The sequence below is a fragment of the Vombatus ursinus genome, unplaced genomic scaffold (assembly GCF_900497805.2).
Source record: "Vombatus ursinus unplaced genomic scaffold, bare-nosed wombat genome assembly UNPS02014768.1, whole genome shotgun sequence".
NCBI lineage: Eukaryota > Metazoa > Chordata > Mammalia > Diprotodontia > Vombatidae > Vombatus > Vombatus ursinus.
In genome coordinates, this window is record NW_020954546.1 from 28,182,155 (window position 1) to 28,198,420 (window position 16,266).

Consider the following 16,266-nt stretch of genomic DNA (forward strand, 5'->3'; position numbering starts at 1 on the left):
TTGTGTATAAAGGATGGGAGAGGAAGGAGGAGAATCAGTTTATCAGTCAGCATGCATTTATTAAGCGCCCACTGTGTTCCAGGCACACCGTGCAGGCCTCTGGAAATACAAAAAGGTGAAAGAGTCCTTGGCCTCAAGAGAAGCTCAATTCTTTTGGGGGAAAGAGTGGAACAGAAAATAATGAGAAGGAAGCATCCAACTGTGCAGAGAAAGCCAGGATGATGGCACCTTGGCCATCCCATTGCCATCAGTGACCTGGGAAAGGCCAGCTTGAGTCGGAGGCTGGAGGAATGAGCTGGAGGGGAGCAAACATCAAGGAGGTTGGCATGGGGAGTGTAGGCAGTGTTTTCAAGGAGCAAGCGTCCATGGTCATGAGGTTACTTTCGCCAACTTTTATGCAGCACAAAATGAAAGATTGATTCCAGTATTTATCATGTAAAATAGCATTTTAATAAGCTTTCTGAATTCTTGCACATAATGGAAAGATCAACACATCACTGACTTACAGCAAGCTTTGTGGCAGTGGGAGGCATTGCTGTGTCAGACTGTAGACCTTTAGGTGAGTTAGAATTGTGATAGCTTCTGTTACCAGGTAGAGAAGCAAGCAGCTGGTTGTGAGGATAGACCTAAACTAGACCCATTTAAATTATTTTGACCGGATCCAGATGGAGTTTCTCCCAAGTCCTCTTGCTGAACATGGTGAATGCTTGTTTCTCTCTGTCTGTCTCCTGCCAGCCCTTCCTCTGTTTCTCTACATTTCACGTTCTTTACTGCCTTATTTTTAAATAAGGATCTTCCAGGATCTTTGGTTACTTGACATCTCAAGTCCCTTCTTGATCTGTGTCCTGTGAAGCCATGAAATCTTTAGCGTCAAAATAAAAGTGCGTAGCTCTTAGGATTTGACTGAATGGGATCATAGGCCCTGTATGTAGTCCAAACATTCTCACCCTATAGATCAGAAAACTGAGGCCCCTAATAAAGGTGAAGTGACTTGGCCAGGGCTACACAGTAGTAGAAGAGTCAGGATTCGAACCCGATCTGTTGACTGGTCCCCTAGGCAGGCATACTTTTCCCTGTCATCCTTTCTGTCTGACCTTTGGTTTCCAGGTTTGCCGTGTCAGGTTCTAGGCTACCAGCAATAAAAATACCAGCTTACTCTATTTCTGCTGGAAGCCTTCACAACCCAACTTTATTGATCCCTTTCATTTACCCGTTCTCAATGGGTGAGTTTCTCTGTTGCTCCCTTGTCTTTTCTTTCCCTTGGAAGGGTGAGGGTGCCAGTGGCCTGCAGCATCAGTTGGGCCCCGGTGAGCTGTTCTGCTCTTTTCCCAGTGTCAGATTCCGCCGGCCACAGGCCACTGCTTGCCAGAAAGTCCCCATTGCTTCTTGTCTGTCGCTTACAGACTGGTTTGGATCGCTTGAGTGAAGACACTCGGTTTGCCAGAATCACAGTGGACAGAAATAGGAGGGTGCAGATAAGAAAGAGCACCGCAATGATGATCAAGCACACCAGCATGGCCATTTTGCTGTTGCTCTCCTCACAAATGTCCCTCTTAAAGATGTCGTCCTGGCTCTTGCTTGTGCGCTCAATGCTCTGCATTGTTGGAGTGCTACTGTCCTTAGGAGGAGAAGGTGTGTTGAGGTCATGTCCAGATGGAGGAGCTAAGGACAAGGAGTGAGGTGATGGTGTCCTCACCTTGGGCATGCTGGGAGTATTTACCACATCTGTTTCTGGAGTCTCCGGGTTTATGGGGCTTCTATCCTCGCTCCTGTTTGTTTTATTCTGAAGGATGGGATCCCAGTCGGTACTGTTTATAACCCAGAGGGACGTGGCATTTGCTTTTGCTTGAGGAAGCCAGGAAAAGATGGTGGTTGCCAGAAGAGCAGCATGCAGGTAACATCCTGTAGGTTCCATGGCCAAGCTCACCTGGTAATCAGTCTGTTGAGTTATAAATACAGTTAATTAAGTGATCAAGGAATAGACATAAGGTGTTAGTTTACAATGGTTTTAGTCAAAACGACGGGAAGCTATGATGTTACAAGTAGAACTTAAGTATTTGTTTTTGTAGCACATGCATGTTTAAGGTTTCCCCGACCTAGTTGAATGAACTCCAGTTTAACTGAATTACATACCCTTGACTCTTGGGCTGTGTTGCATTAGGAAACCTTTAAATCTCTCAGATATGCTTCTAAATGCAGGAAGATGGAGGAAGAAAGCATTACAAAGAGTATTAATCATTTTTAAATGTTGTGCACAAGGGAGCTCTGTGGTCATTTCTTCCTTTCAGGCAGGCCAGACTTCAGCTTTGAGTCATTTGCTTCTGCTTTTACTTTTTTTAATTCCTTTTTTTTTTCCTATGGTTAAGGATCCTTTGCAAAAACTTCCCCACCCTCTAAGCAAATGTATGACTGTATTGTAAAAGGAGAAGTCTAACTAGGAGACATTTTGCCTTAGGATAGAAGAGAAAAGCAACTAGGCAATTCATTTGAATAAAAACAAGAATTCTTTTAATTAGTCATTATGATCATTCATTTCAGCGGAACACAGTGAACCAAATTTATTTCTTGAAGACAGTCTAACTTTGCTGTGGAGAAGTCATTTCCATCCCTGCCCCGACACCCACCCCCATCTCCAGCACACATCCTTCTCACTCCTTGCTTCTGCTTTCCCCTGCTTTATGAGGGCCGGGCCATTTTGTTAGACTGAAAATCACAGCAGTACAGAGGAAAAAGAAGCAGGGCTCATCCCGGCTCATTAAAAATGTGCAGCTTGTTTCAGGGTATAAGCAGAATCTAAGAGGAAAGGATTTTGTTTGCCTTTGAGAGAGACAAGTTGAACAATCGTGACTTTTTTTAAACAGTTACTTAGCTTTATGTTTTATGGTTGAGTTTTCTGGGGAAGGAGAGGCAAGCAGACTTGATTGCCTTCTTAGATTAATAAGCCATATTGCTTCTAGTAAGAGTTCAGCACAGATTTTCAATGAAAAGTGTGTCTTGTTCAAGAAAACACTTATTTTGTTAGGTGTGTTATTTGTGTACCTCTTTGCTCAGAGCTGTGCTCTGAAAAAAACTAATAGGATTATACATTGAATCCCACACAAGAGACAGAATACCCAACTCAAACTTGACCTTCAGAATTTTCTGTTTTACTGAGATGACTGAGGGTGAGGTGGAAATCTTATAAGATGTGTTAAGATTTAACTGAATTTTGGGATTGTGAGTTCATATGGTTAATATGCTCATTGGCACATTAATTAGGCTTTTTATTTTATTATAGTTTTTTTTTCAAGTTTAGATGTTAAGGCAGAGTCTTTAGGAGAAGCATGTTACCGTTTTGTAATTAACTGTATAGAAGAGTTAGAGATCGGCTATCCAAAATCTTACATGTAAAATTATCTTCAAGCACTTAGTGGTGAGTCAGTTGCAAAAAGAGAGACCTTTAAGTTCAGTCAAAGACTTAACGTTGGGAGCGCTCATCTGCATTTGATGTTTTGAACATAGGAAATGTGTTTACTCATGACCACTTTATAATTCGTTAACTGTGCCCTGTCCCCAAACACATATCTTTGCACGTTGCCCAAATGATGACAATGGTCACCACTGAACACACAATGGGCCCCACTGTTCATTGTCTCTGGCCAGATGGTCTACCACCCCGAGTAAACAAACTGGCCTCCCCAAGTGAGGGCTTCACATAGACCCCGATCCAGATGAAGGACTCTTGGGAGCTCCTCACTTCTCTCTCTCACAGCAAGATTATGTTTTAGAAATGTCTATGGGTGAGTTTAGGGTAAAATCTAGAATGCCCAGCCACAAGAAGTTACTTTTCTAATACTGTTTAGTCAAAACGTTAGTAACTTTTGAACTCCATTTTTGATGGGAAATTTGCCAATCCTAGGCAAAACCTCCAACCTGTTTGAAGAAGACATTTCATCCCTTTGGTGGTTAATAGCCCTATTTTATTAGTGAGAGTCTTTGCTGGGGAAGTGCCCTTGGCACATTCTTCCTGGAGCCCTATCCCTGCCGAGCATAAGAAAAGGTCTTTTTGACATACCTTCCAGGAGCTGCTCACAATCTGATAGTAAAGGGAGTGTTTTAGCCCCCGCTTCTCTGGCTCTTCTGGAAACACGCTGACAAAAACCTGAGCTCACAGGAGATGCAGAGTGTGAAAACTGAAATAAATCTGCAGCAAGGAGGGCGGCCTGGCTGCGAGCTCTCCACTTTGAAAATGAAAACCACAGATGACACATTTCCTTTCAGCTGCAGCTCAAGCACATGTCAGAGGAGGGAAAAAACCCTCCATTGCATCCAATTTGCCTCAGGCCTGACAGGAAGCTTTGTGAACTAATCCCCGCCTTAGAGGCGGGGCAGGGAAGGTTTTCCATTGACCCATCCTCACCTCAAACTCTCTGGACCTGGGCCTCCCAAGGCATCCAGTCCCTGCATTGAGGAGATAGCATCCTCCCTCAGAGTAGAAACATCTTTGCTAAAGAGCCTCCGCAGCAGGCATGTTGTCAGGGTCTAGACCGCTGCACCTGATCCCTGACCCCAGTGCCGCTGGCAACAACGAGCGTTCTGCCTGTGATGGAAAGCTAAGCTGTGCCTTTGAGTACTTGTGAGCTTTATGATAATGCAGGCTGGGGCACAGAGTGCAGTGAGAACACTAGAAAGGATGATGTCACTTCCAAGCCTTTCAGACTGTGGTGGGGTGACCCGTGGTTCCTTTAAGTGCGCCAGCAGCATCCGCTGCTCCCCAGCAAGCTTTCCTGTGCCTCCTCCAAGCTGAGCTGCTGCGCTGAGCTTTGAGCTTGTCCAGGAGAGGATGCCAAGAGAAAGGCTCAAGTCAGTGACCTTCCCTGTCTAAACATGGCTAGATCCCTCGTGGGGAAAGGAGTGAGTGTGTGGGTTTCTGAAAAGGCCATCCTAAAAAACTCACCTATTGCTGTACTAGAAATCATCAAATAGAGATGACACCCTGAAAAATGGTTGAAAGTATCCTTTAGAAGCGTGTAGACTTATTACCTCCGTGCTTTCACCAGCAAAATGGAATGACTTGAGACGCTGACCTCTGAAGTCCCTTCGGACTCTGAATCTATAAACCGTAAACCTCTCTGTGGGTGACTGCCAGCATCGCTCAGTCGACAGGCATTTACTAATCACCTGCTACATGGCAGGCCCTGCGCTCAGCACTAGGGATACCTGTGCTGCTGTTGTAGTCGTAGGGATGAGGAAAGGCTTCCTGTACCAGATGATTCTGTCGATGCATCTTAAAAGGAAGACATGTCCCCTCTTCTGTGGCAGTCAGGAGGCAGGACATGCCAGGTCTGTGGGAGAACCAGTGCAAAGGCACGAGGTGGGGCATGGACAGGCAGTCCTACGTGAGGAGCAGAGTGAAGGCCAGTTTGGGCGGATCGCACATTATGAAAGGTGGAGTAGCATACGGGGACGCAGCTTGGAGCTCGGTTGTAAAGGGCTAGAGTTCCTGTTTTATCCTGAGGTGATGGGGTGCCCCTGGAGTGGATTGAGTCAGCTGGAATCCCACTTAACCAACTGTCTAATGGCCATTTCTCTTCAGGTAGCCTCAGACCTGGAAGTCCCTGCTTGATTCTCCCTTCTTCGTCCCTGCTCGTCTTCCTCATCGGATCGCCCCCTTCCCTTTTATCCTCCCTTCGGCCGTCATAGTGCTCCGCCCCTGCATTTCATTCTCAGACCACGCAGATGGTTGCCTTCCCAGTTCCTCACCACTCCAGACTGCCTTCTTTCCTTCCTGTAATTACTCGCTGTTCCTCAGTCTTTCCAGCTCCTGTGATTGATTCCTCCAGCTCCTCTCCCTCCCGCCCCCCCCCCCAGCTGTTCTGGGGCCGTGTTTGTCACTTCATCTCTCCCTGTGGCTCACTCCTGCTAAACCTAGACTTCGTTCTCCCTGTGACCTCTAGACCTTTCCCTCTCAGAGCCCTCCCATCCCATCACGGTTGTTTTGGCTACATTCTTTTCCCTTCCTAACTTTAATCTGTTGGTTAACCAGTTCAGTTGTACACTCCCCTCTCCTCTCCTCTCAGTTCGCTTGTTTCCTTAACCTATGACTGCTCACCCGAACCTTGCCAAGTTCAGCTCTGGATCACTCCCACTATCTTATCTCCTTCACTGCTGCTCACACACTCCTGAATAGAACTGGAGGGTGTAAGAGGTGATGGTGGCATAGTGGACAGAGTGCTGGGCGTGATTCAGGAGACCAGAGTTGAAATCCAGCCTCAGACCCTGGGCAAGTCAACTTAGCCTCTGTCTGCCTCAGTTTCCTCAACTCCAAAATGGGGATGATAATAGCACAGCTATTCTGAGGATCAAATGAGATCATTATAAAGCGTTTAGTTCAGTGTCTAAAACATCATTAATGTTAGCTGTGATGATGATAATGTCACAAAGCTCTGCTGAGTGTGCTGTACATTAATATTATCAGATCTCAACCAGGTGCTCACTGCAGCATAGCAGTCTTTTCACTACTCTCAGACTGATTCTCTCAACCATCAGCACAGCGGTCGTTCTAAGCCTCTTTTGTCTCCTCACACCTTCCACAGTACCCTCTTCCTGCCTCATTTCAGCCTCATACTTCACAAAAAAAAAAAAATTAGTAAATTGAGACCAGTTGTCAAAATGTCACTCTTCTCCCCTTCTCATTTCAGATTCCCCTGATATTATCCCCAAATATTGCTTCCTTTGCTGCAGTCTCTGATAAAGAGGTAGCTCTTCACTTACCAAGGCTAACTCCTCTCTGTGTGCCCTCGATCTCATCTCTTCCTGCAAATTGTCCCCATTATTAACTACCTCTCCTCCCTAATCTTTCTATCCCCTTATCAACTGGTTCTTTTTTTGTGACCAACCAACATGGGCAACTCTCACCCATCCTTACAAAGCCCTCCCCCTTGGCTTTCATCTTTCTTTATATATAAAAAATATATTGTATATATAAATATATATTATATATAAAAATATTGTATATTTTCTTTTCTTCATCATCTCTCTTCCCCTTGGCTAAACTCTCTGAAAAAGCCGCCCCAGTGCTGCCTCCACTTCCCTTCTCTCTGTCTCTGTCACACACACACACACACACACACACGCACGCACGCACGCACGCACGCACGCACGCACGCGCGCGCACCCCACCCCTCTCCTGCAGTTTGGCTTCAGACCTCAACCTTTGGCTGAAACCACCCTCTCCAGAGTTCTCATGGATCCCTCGATTGCTACCTCTCATAACCTTTTCTCAGTCTTCCTTCCTCTTGACCTCTTGGTCTGTGACCCGGTAGCCCAGCCCTTCCTGAATTCACTCCCCCCACAGGTTTTCTTGCCCATGCTCTCTCTTTTTTCCCTCTCGTCTGCCTGATTACTTCCCCCCTTCTTTGCTACACTACCATCTGTCCCGTGTTTCCTCTGTCTCCCTGTCATGGGCCCAGCTGGGTGCCCCCATCTTTGCCCAGGGCCTTTCCTGTCCCTTTGAACCATGAACTCCCTTTAAGACCCTCTAGAAACTGGCCCCATCCCTCTTTTCCAGCTTGGCTGCTCACTCTGCCACCGTATCGTTCACGTATTGTTCCCTAAAAATACTCACACTTTCTTGCTAGCATGCTTTACCTCAAATGCTCCTGGAATGCTCTTCCTCCTCCCCCATCCAGACTCTTGTCTCCACGACTCATCTGTTGATCAGTAGTGCCGCGTAAGCTCCTCAAAGGAAGAGACTGAGACTGATGGTACTACTTCCCAGCCCTGGTAGCTTTCAGCACATAGTAGGTGTTTCTCATCTGGTGCCCACGATTGATTATTGATTCGTAGCAGAGATTTCTGATGACGCTGGTCCCCCCTTGGTTCTTTACTTTTTGCCTCTGTTACTCTTGTGAGGTACACACCTCTCCACTTTTTCGTCACTCCTGAGTGTCACTGAACATTGATGCTATGGAAGGTCCTAGGAGCAGTGAAAGCCTCCAATCTGTGTCCCGAGTTTGCACAATTGAGTTATAGTGTCATTTTCTATGATTGCTTCTCTCCCCACCTGTTAAAGAGGGCACGAGAAGGAGGGTTAGCAGTGCTTGTATAGGTGCAAACTTGGGTTGCCGTTGGCTTACCAGCTTCTCTTTGTCATCTTGCTTAGGTTCAAGACTGGTCAGATCAATGGGGATTTGCTGATATACCATGTCTTACTAACTTTAAAGCCATATTATGCGAAGCCATACGAGATTGTGATGGACCTCACCCATGCCGGGCCTAGCAATCGCTTTAAGACAGACTTCCTCTCCAAGTGGTTTGTTGTTTTCCCGGGCTTTGCTTACGAGAACGTCTCTTCGGTCTACATCTACAACTGTAATTCTTGGGTGAGGGAGTACACCAAGTACCACGAGAGGCTGCTCACCGGACTCAAAGGCAGCAAAAGACTCTTTTTCATAGATTCTCCCGCAAAACTGGCCGAGCACATAGATTACGATCAGCAAAAGCTGCCGGCCGCCACCTTGGCTCTGGATGAGGACCTCAAGGTATACAACAGTGCTCTCAAGCTGGCTCACAAGGACACCAAGGTGACCCTCAAAGTAAGTTTTCCTTTACGTGGCCCATTGCCACAAAACCGGGGTGTCCCCAGGTGGCGCACAGCACCTGTCAGAACAGAAGCAGCCCATGAAGCTCTGAGCAGTCTTTGGGGGGGTATCCAGCTGGTCTGGACTTGCTAGGTTGCTGGGGGGCAGAGGGGCACAGCAGTATTGCAAGCCATTTAAGTGGTGGCAAAGGCAGGAGGATAGATGGGACTCTATTTAACAGGACTTTTTTTTTTTTTTTTTTGTAAGGTAATCAGGGTTAAGTGACTTGCCCAGGGTCACACATCTAGTAAGTGTCAAGTGTCTGAGACTCAGGTCCTCCTGACTCCAAGGACAGAGCTCTGTTCATTGCACTACCTAGCTGCCCCTTGGACTCTAGTTTAAGGCAAAGGAGTCAGTCCAACCAATGGCTCAAGAGTTCTTGGTCATAGCCTCATAGTCATTACAATTTTTTAAAAGCCTGAGACGCAAACTTTGAAGAGCTTAATTTTTCAAATACAAATATTTCAGAGATTTCTCTAGCTAGCATGTATATAGTACTTCAAGGTTTGCAAAACACTTTACATGTTTTATCTTATTTGGTCCTCATAATGACCTTGTGAGGTAGGTGCTATTATTATCCCCATTTTACAGATGAGAAAAGTCAATCGGGCAATGGTTAAATGACTTTCTAATGGCCACACAACTAGTAAGTTTCTGAAGTGAGATTTGAGCTCAGGTCTTCCTGATTCCAGGTCTAGTGCTCTAGACTTTCCAACTTGCTTTGAGTATCCTGAAGGATTTGGGGTGACTTAAAAATTAGGTTAACACCACAATCACATTTTTGTTTAGTGCTTTATGATTTACAGATTGCTCTCCTCACAACAACCCTGTGAGAAAGATAGTATGAGTACAGGGTATACAAAATTCTTAGTAAGATGTTAATCTGTTAAGGCTTAAGCTTGGGTGCCGTCTCTCTTAGTCCTTGCCTTAGAGCCTGGGAATGAGTGCAGAGAGGCCAGATTATTGGTGGACCCAGCCCCCAGGCTGCTGGCTCCCCAGCCCATCAGTTCTTACCTTCCCTTAAAGGATGGACACTGCAGTGATGGCCGAGCACGTGCGTTAACTAGTGGAATATGGCTGCTTTTGTCTTTCCAGGTTGGCTCTACTGCAATTCAAGTGACATCGTCTGAGCGAACTAAAGTCCTGGGGCAGACGGTTTTTCTGAACGATATTTACTATGCCTCTGAGATTGAAGAAATCTGTCTTGTGGATGAAAACCAGTTCACCCTGACCATTTCCAATCAGGGCACTCCCCTCACCTTCATGCATCAAGAGTGTGAAGGCATTGTCGCGTCCATCATTCACATCCGAACTAGATGGGAGCTGTCACAGCCAGACTCCATCCCCCAGCACACTAAGATCCGGCCAAAGGATGTTCCTGGAACACTTTTGAATATTGCATTACTTAACCTGGGGAGCTCGGACCCTAGTTTACGGTAGTTTGCTCTTAAATTTGTTTAGACCTCACAGACTGCTTAAGTAACTGACAAAGTGACATAAAAGCTTTAAGCAGATCCACTATAACACTGTAAATTGGAAAGTCAGGATGCAGTCTGGACTGGATGAATCCAACTGCATCCGTATACTGTCATGTTGGCCATCCAAGAAATGTCACCAAATGCATATAACACTGACCTGGCAACTTCTTAGAGGAAAGAGCCACTTAAAAAAAAAAATCATATTTAACTCTGCTTCTTTTCCATCTTCATCTCCCTTGGGGTAGTTTTCTCATGTTGGAAAGTCTATCTCAGGTTTTCTAAGAATCAAATGACATTGTCATTGTTTATAATGGAGGACCTAAAATGGAATAACTCAAAAAGTTACATAATCTACCATTCACATAGAATTTTTAAAAAAGTAATTCTTGATAAAAGCGAACATAGATGGTACCAAAAGCAGTGTAGTCTTGGTTCTGCTTAAGCTTATTAATTAATTAATTTATGAGTTTCCTTAAATACCATAGTTAGGGTAATTCCTTGTCCCAGTTGTATGTAATACACAGTCCCACATTTTTCCAACTAGAATTCTCAGGGCTGGAAAAAAGTTTTCGTAAGATACAGGGTGGCCCAGATTCTATATTGGATCCTTCAGGTTCTCAAAATCGAGAGGGAGAGAGAGACAGAGAGACACAGAGAGAGTGTGTGTAACATAAGTATGTTTGCACAGACATGCATAGGCATATCAAAAGAATGCCTGAAGTGGGAGATACTGAAATCTTAGCAATAACTGTGACATTGATTTCTCAGTTGAAGTGGGTTTTAAGTTGTAAGTTTCTCTTCAGCCTCCAGATTGGAAGCTCTTCTGGATAACCATTATAGTCATACTTTAGGAACATTAGCTTGAGTTTTCTTTAAAAATGTTGGTTTTTCTTTAATGAGTTGATGTGAACTATCAACTCTGTTTTGGCACATCAACACCCTCACAAAATATTGCAGCCGCCAAGTTACAGGAAGGCTATTTGCTAATGGAAATCTTCTTTCTAGCTATCAGTAATTATAATATTATATAACATAATAAAGATGCTTAGTTGAAGAAAACTTTATTTCGCAGAGTAGTTAAGCCATCATTTGATTCCATTACATTTGGGAGCCAGGGGTGAGGGCAGGAGGACCTTGGTTTTTCTTTTTCTTTTTGTTTTCCTTTTTCTTTTCTTTTCTTTTCTCTCCTTTCTTTCTTTTTTTTTTTTTTAAGGCAGGTGGGGTTAAGTGACTTGCCCAGGGTCACACAGCTAGTAAATGTCAAGTGTTTGGTCTGAGGCCAGATTTGAACTCAGGTCCTCCTGACTTTAGGACCGGCGCTGTATTCACTGCACCACCTAGCTGCCCCAAATTATCTAGATTTTTTTGTTTTTAGTGAGGCAGTCGGGGTTAAGTGACTTGCCCAGGGTGACACAGCTAGTAAATGTCTAGCGTGTGGATTTGAACTCAGGTCCTCCTGACTCCAAGGCCAGAGCTCTATCCACTAAGCCACCTAGCTGCCCTCAGTTTTTCAAAATATCCCTTTTCTGTTGCTTTTATTTAGTAATTATCCTCTGCACATTTTATGTGTTCCCTTCATGGTGGCAGTTTTTGTTTCCAGCCATTGGGGGTCATATTTAATAATCAGACCATTTGGAAATTTCATTTGTGTGAAAGGGAGATAAAGAAAGAATGAAGATTTGTGGCATAAATTAAGTTGGGTTTGAGTTTTTTTGTTTGTTTGTAAAGCCTAATCATACTCATCTTCAGCAGATAGTAAACCTTATAGGATGCTGAGCATCTTGTACCCAGGAGACATTTGGATTGAAGATGCTGGAATTTGAATTTATTTTCATTTGATTAGTGATTGCAGCATCTAAATTAGTGATTGCAGCATTTGTGTGACTTCTATTACCAGTGATTTCTGTATTATTAACTTGATCTAATTGGTCAGATTAGTGTGCACACAGTGCCAGCTTCTAGAAGAACTGAGGATTTTAAGATTTAGAGATTGAAGGACCCTTAAAGAGCTATTCCGGTTTGATCAGCTTGAAAATAGATTGTAGTCCCAAAGTTTTCCAGGGAGCAAGTAGCAAAGCTGGGATTCAGCCCCAGATTTTCTGCCTCCAAACTCAGCCCTCTCTTTGATTTTATATTAAATGGAAGTGTTTCCCTCTGCCTCTCTCCCAGTTTACTGTCTCAGACCTAGCCCTTCCTATAGGGAATTTCTCTGTCTTTTGCAGCCACCTACCTCACAATGCTATCATGAGTAGGTTAAAAATATTCATTTAGAAGAAACAACTGAGATACCGCCACCCTGATGATTTGAAGTATTCTTGTTTGACCACAGAACCTGAACAATTTACCCATAATTCCTTCAAAATGTAAAAAGTAGCAGATTATACTATAATCTCTTTGTTAAAATATCATTTGTTGTATGTGTTAAAATGACATTTTCAAATTTGGAAGAAATGTTGAAATGGCTTCATTTGTGTTTTCTTCCAGGTCAGCTGCCTATAATCTTCTCTGTGCCTTAACCTGTACCTTTAATTTAAAAATTGAGGGCCAATTACTAGAAACATCAGGTCTGTGTATACCTGCCAACAATACCCTTTTTATTGTCTCTATTAGTAAAACCCTGGCAGCTAATGAGCCACACCTCACCTTAGAATTTTTGGAAGAATGCATTTCCGGATTTAGCAAATCCAGTAAGTAGTGGCAATTTTCTTACAGGCTACAAATGAACCTAAGAAAATGTTTTTGGTTTTGGGATTTGAGAATGAAGCCTTTCACTTGTCACCTTGTCAGCTGGCGGGGGGGGGGGGGGGGGGGGGGGGGGGGGGGTGTTGATTATCAAAGGCTGAGGAAGAACCTTGGCCCCAGCAGGTGTTGAGAACAGCACACCCACTCCCTCAATCAAGCTGTAACCACATGTTCTGTCCTCTCTCTGGTAGTGTCCTTTCATTGACAGTGGCATGAATCGGCTCTAAATTCCAGATCCTGAGTCAGACCTTGATTAAGGGAGGAACTAGGGATGGGGAGAGATACTTGGTGAGCTTTACCAAGGGCGTTTTAGGCACCAGTAAATCCTTCCCCCCTTCCCCACAAAATAAAAGGTCTTTGCAAGTTTTCTCTACTTCTCCTACAATAAAATGTTTCAGGACAAATTTGATTTGTCTTGAATTTTGTATAATGATTGATGAAAGCTTTGATTAGTCCATCAAAGCAGTTGAGAGCCTTTAAAAAAAAAAGGTTTAGTGCCTTCTAATCTTTAAGCATTTTTCTTTTCAGCAACTGTCAAACCATGTCACAATTCATCCTCATCTTTATAGTAACATGTGCTATATCACTTCCCAAATGTAATTGAAGATAATACTGCCCTTGGAAGGTCGTCCCCCCCCCCCCCTTCAAGTTTCCTAATTTGGGGTTACTTAGGTTTATACTAATCTTCTGCCAGTAATTTTGCTCAAACAAAACAAAACCAAAAAAATAACCACTCAGCAGTGCAATTGTGATAAAGTCGATGTACTGATTTGGGAAATTTCTTTTCCAGGTATTGAATTGAAGCACCTGTGTCTAGAGTACATGACTCCCTGGCTATCAAATCTAGTCCGTTTCTGTAAACACAATGACGATGCCAAACGGCAGAGAGTCACTGCTATTCTTGATAAACTGATAACCATGACCATCAACGAGAAGCAGATGTACCCGTCCATCCAAGCCAAGATATGGGGGAGCCTCGGGCAGGTATTCGTGTTGCAGAAAGTCGGCTTTGGGCGCTCATCGGCACATTTAGATGCGGTTAATTTTTTTTTAAATTTAAGGTTTATTTAGTATTTTATTTTCCCCAAGTTACATGTAAAAACAATTTTTAACATTCGTTTTTAAAACTTTTGAGTTCCAAATTCTCTTCCTTCTTCTGTCCCCCCACCATTGAGAAGGAAGGCAAGCAGTTGCCTGATATACATTATACATGTGTAGTCATGCAAAACATATCCATAATAGTCATGTTATGAAAGAAGACATAGACCTCCAAAAAAAAAACTCAAGAAAAATGAAATAAAAGAAAGTATGCTTCAATCTCTATTTAGATACTATCAGTTCTTTCTCTGGGGATGGATGGCATTTTTTATCATAAGTCCTTCAGAGTTGTCATGGATCATTGTATTGCTGAGAAGAGCTAAGTCATTCACAGAGTCCATTTGCTGTTGCTTTGTACACAGTACATTTCATTTTGCATCAGCCCATGCAGGTCTTTCCAGGTTTTTCTGAGAGCATCCTGCTCATCATCTCTTAGAGTACAATAGTATTCCATCATAATCACATACCACAACTTGTTCAGCCATTCCCCAATTGATGGGCATCCCCTCAACTTCTAATTCTTTGCCCTCAAAAAAGAGCTGCTATAAATGTTTGTGTACATATAGGTCCTCTCCTTTTTTTTTTTTAATCTCTTTTGGAATACAGACATAGTAATGGTATTCCTAGGTCAAAGAGTAGGCACGGTTTTATAGCCCTTTGGACATAGTTCCAAATTGCTCTCCAGAGTGGTTGAATCAGTTCCCAACTCCACCAACAGTGCATTAATGTCTCATTTTTCCCACATCTAGATGGGGTTAATTTTCAATAGAGATAGTATTTGAGAAGGAAAGATAAGTTCCTATAGCATCATAGTTTGTGCACCCCAGTCTCGTAGAAGGTGACTAAAAGAGTTTGATCTGGCTTCTAGCATCACATAATAATCACTTGGTTGAAGCAAGTTAAATGCCAAGGCTGTTACCAAGAGAGGATCACTAAATGAGTTAATTGGAAAAGTGCTTTGTAAACTCTAGGTTAGTATATAAATTTGAGCTACTCTAGATGATGGTGTTCCCATTTGGGAAGGCTCCCAAAGGCTGTTCTGGCAGAACCAAAGCAGCAATATCGAAATCTACAGAATGCTTTCCCTTTCAGAACAGTCACCATAGAAAGCTGTTCCTTTCTTGCGGTGATCCCAGTCAAAATGTTTCTGAAAGAGCCAGTCAACAGATGGTCCCTTTGCCCAGCCTTGTCACTTTGTAGCCCTCCCTGCCTGAGATCTGGATCTGTTATGGGGTCAGTTCTTTATAGCAGACCTACTTAACTTTTCTAGAGTAGGTCAGGTCCACTAGAGTAAAAAATTATCCAGGGAAAAGAAACAAGGGTTCAGGGAGTATTAAGTAAGATGCCTGACTCATGATCTGCACATTAATCAGATGAGCAAATTTGCCATTCCTTATAGAGCACTTTTATTTAAAGCTAATGCTGGGAAGGCTGATACTGAGACAGAAGAAGGCAGCCTTGTTCATTTGGCTAATTTCTGAACGTTTCAAAGGAAAAATTCAGGGGCTGTATATAGAACTGCGGTTAGAGGGTATTTCTTTGTTTTGTTTTTGTTTTGTGGTTGTGTTTTACCGTTTTCTCCTTTAGATTACAGATCTGCTTGATGTAGTGCTGGACAGCTTCATCAAAACCAGTGCCACAGGTGGCTTGGGGTCCATCAAGGCTGAAGTGATGGCCGACACGGCCGTGGCGCTGGCTTCTGGGAATGTGAAACTAGTGTCCAGCAAGGTGGGCTCTTTGTCTCTGTGCCCTGCATTCTGGCCTCTTGGGTCACTGTTAGTTTCACTCTCAAGAGTTCTAAAACATCTAGAACAGCAAGCTCGTCATTTTACAATTAAATCGAATTATTTTATGCTAATATTTGTACCTCTTGTGTCACTCTAACAACAACAAAAACTCACAAAGTCTTGCTTCTTTCCAGGTGATTGGAAGAATGTGCAAAATAATTGACAAGACCTGCCTGTCTCCAACTCCTACCTTAGAACAACACCTCATGTGGGATGACATCGCCATTTTAGCACGCTACATGCTGATGCTGTCCTTCAATAACTCTCTGGATGTGGCGGCTCACCTTCCCTACCTCTTCCACGTGGTGACTTTGTTGGTGGCCACAGGTCCCTTGTCACTCCGTGCTTCTACACACGGACTGGTCATCAATATCATCCACTCTCTGTGCACTTGTTCACAACCTCATTTTAGTGGTGAGTGAGAGATGTTTCACTGGCCCTGCTCTCAGGGCCTTCCTCGGCTGCCATATTACTTTGGCTTGGGCTTAGATAAGGCCGGAGTAACGGTCTCAGGAGAAAGAGAGACATGTTTTTGGCCTC

At 43.7% G+C, this 16,266-nt stretch overlaps 2 protein-coding genes across 15 annotated transcripts in view; one reads left to right on the top strand and one right to left on the bottom strand.

Annotated features, from left to right (window-relative positions):
* Positions 1 to 16,266, top strand: part of NF1 (neurofibromin 1) — a 246,780-nt gene that overhangs the window by 191,580 nt on the left and 38,934 nt on the right. For 11 of the 14 annotated variants that reach the window (XM_027862574.1, XM_027862586.1, XM_027862578.1 and 8 more), the window contains 6 exons: positions 8,144 to 8,576; positions 9,717 to 10,057; positions 12,584 to 12,786; positions 13,632 to 13,879; positions 15,527 to 15,667; positions 15,861 to 16,140. In XM_027862574.1, the coding sequence (XP_027718375.1) occupies positions 8,144 to 8,576; positions 9,717 to 10,057; positions 12,584 to 12,786; positions 13,632 to 13,879; positions 15,527 to 15,667; positions 15,861 to 16,140 (1,646 nt within the window). The remainder of the gene's footprint in view (positions 1 to 8,143; positions 8,577 to 9,716; positions 10,058 to 12,583; positions 12,787 to 13,631; positions 13,880 to 15,526; positions 15,668 to 15,860; positions 16,141 to 16,266) is intronic. The other 3 variants (XM_027862581.1, XM_027862584.1, XM_027862587.1) reach the window with 1 other exon arrangement.
* EVI2A (ecotropic viral integration site 2A) lies at positions 39 to 4,545 on the bottom strand. The gene is made up of 2 exons (XM_027862594.1): positions 4,055 to 4,545; positions 39 to 1,939 (listed from the first exon to the last, which is right to left on the bottom strand). Exon 2 carries the CDS (start codon positions 1,913 to 1,915, stop codon positions 1,217 to 1,219), a length of 699 nt encoding a protein of 232 aa, XP_027718395.1. The 5' UTR covers positions 1,916 to 1,939; positions 4,055 to 4,545; the 3' UTR covers positions 39 to 1,216.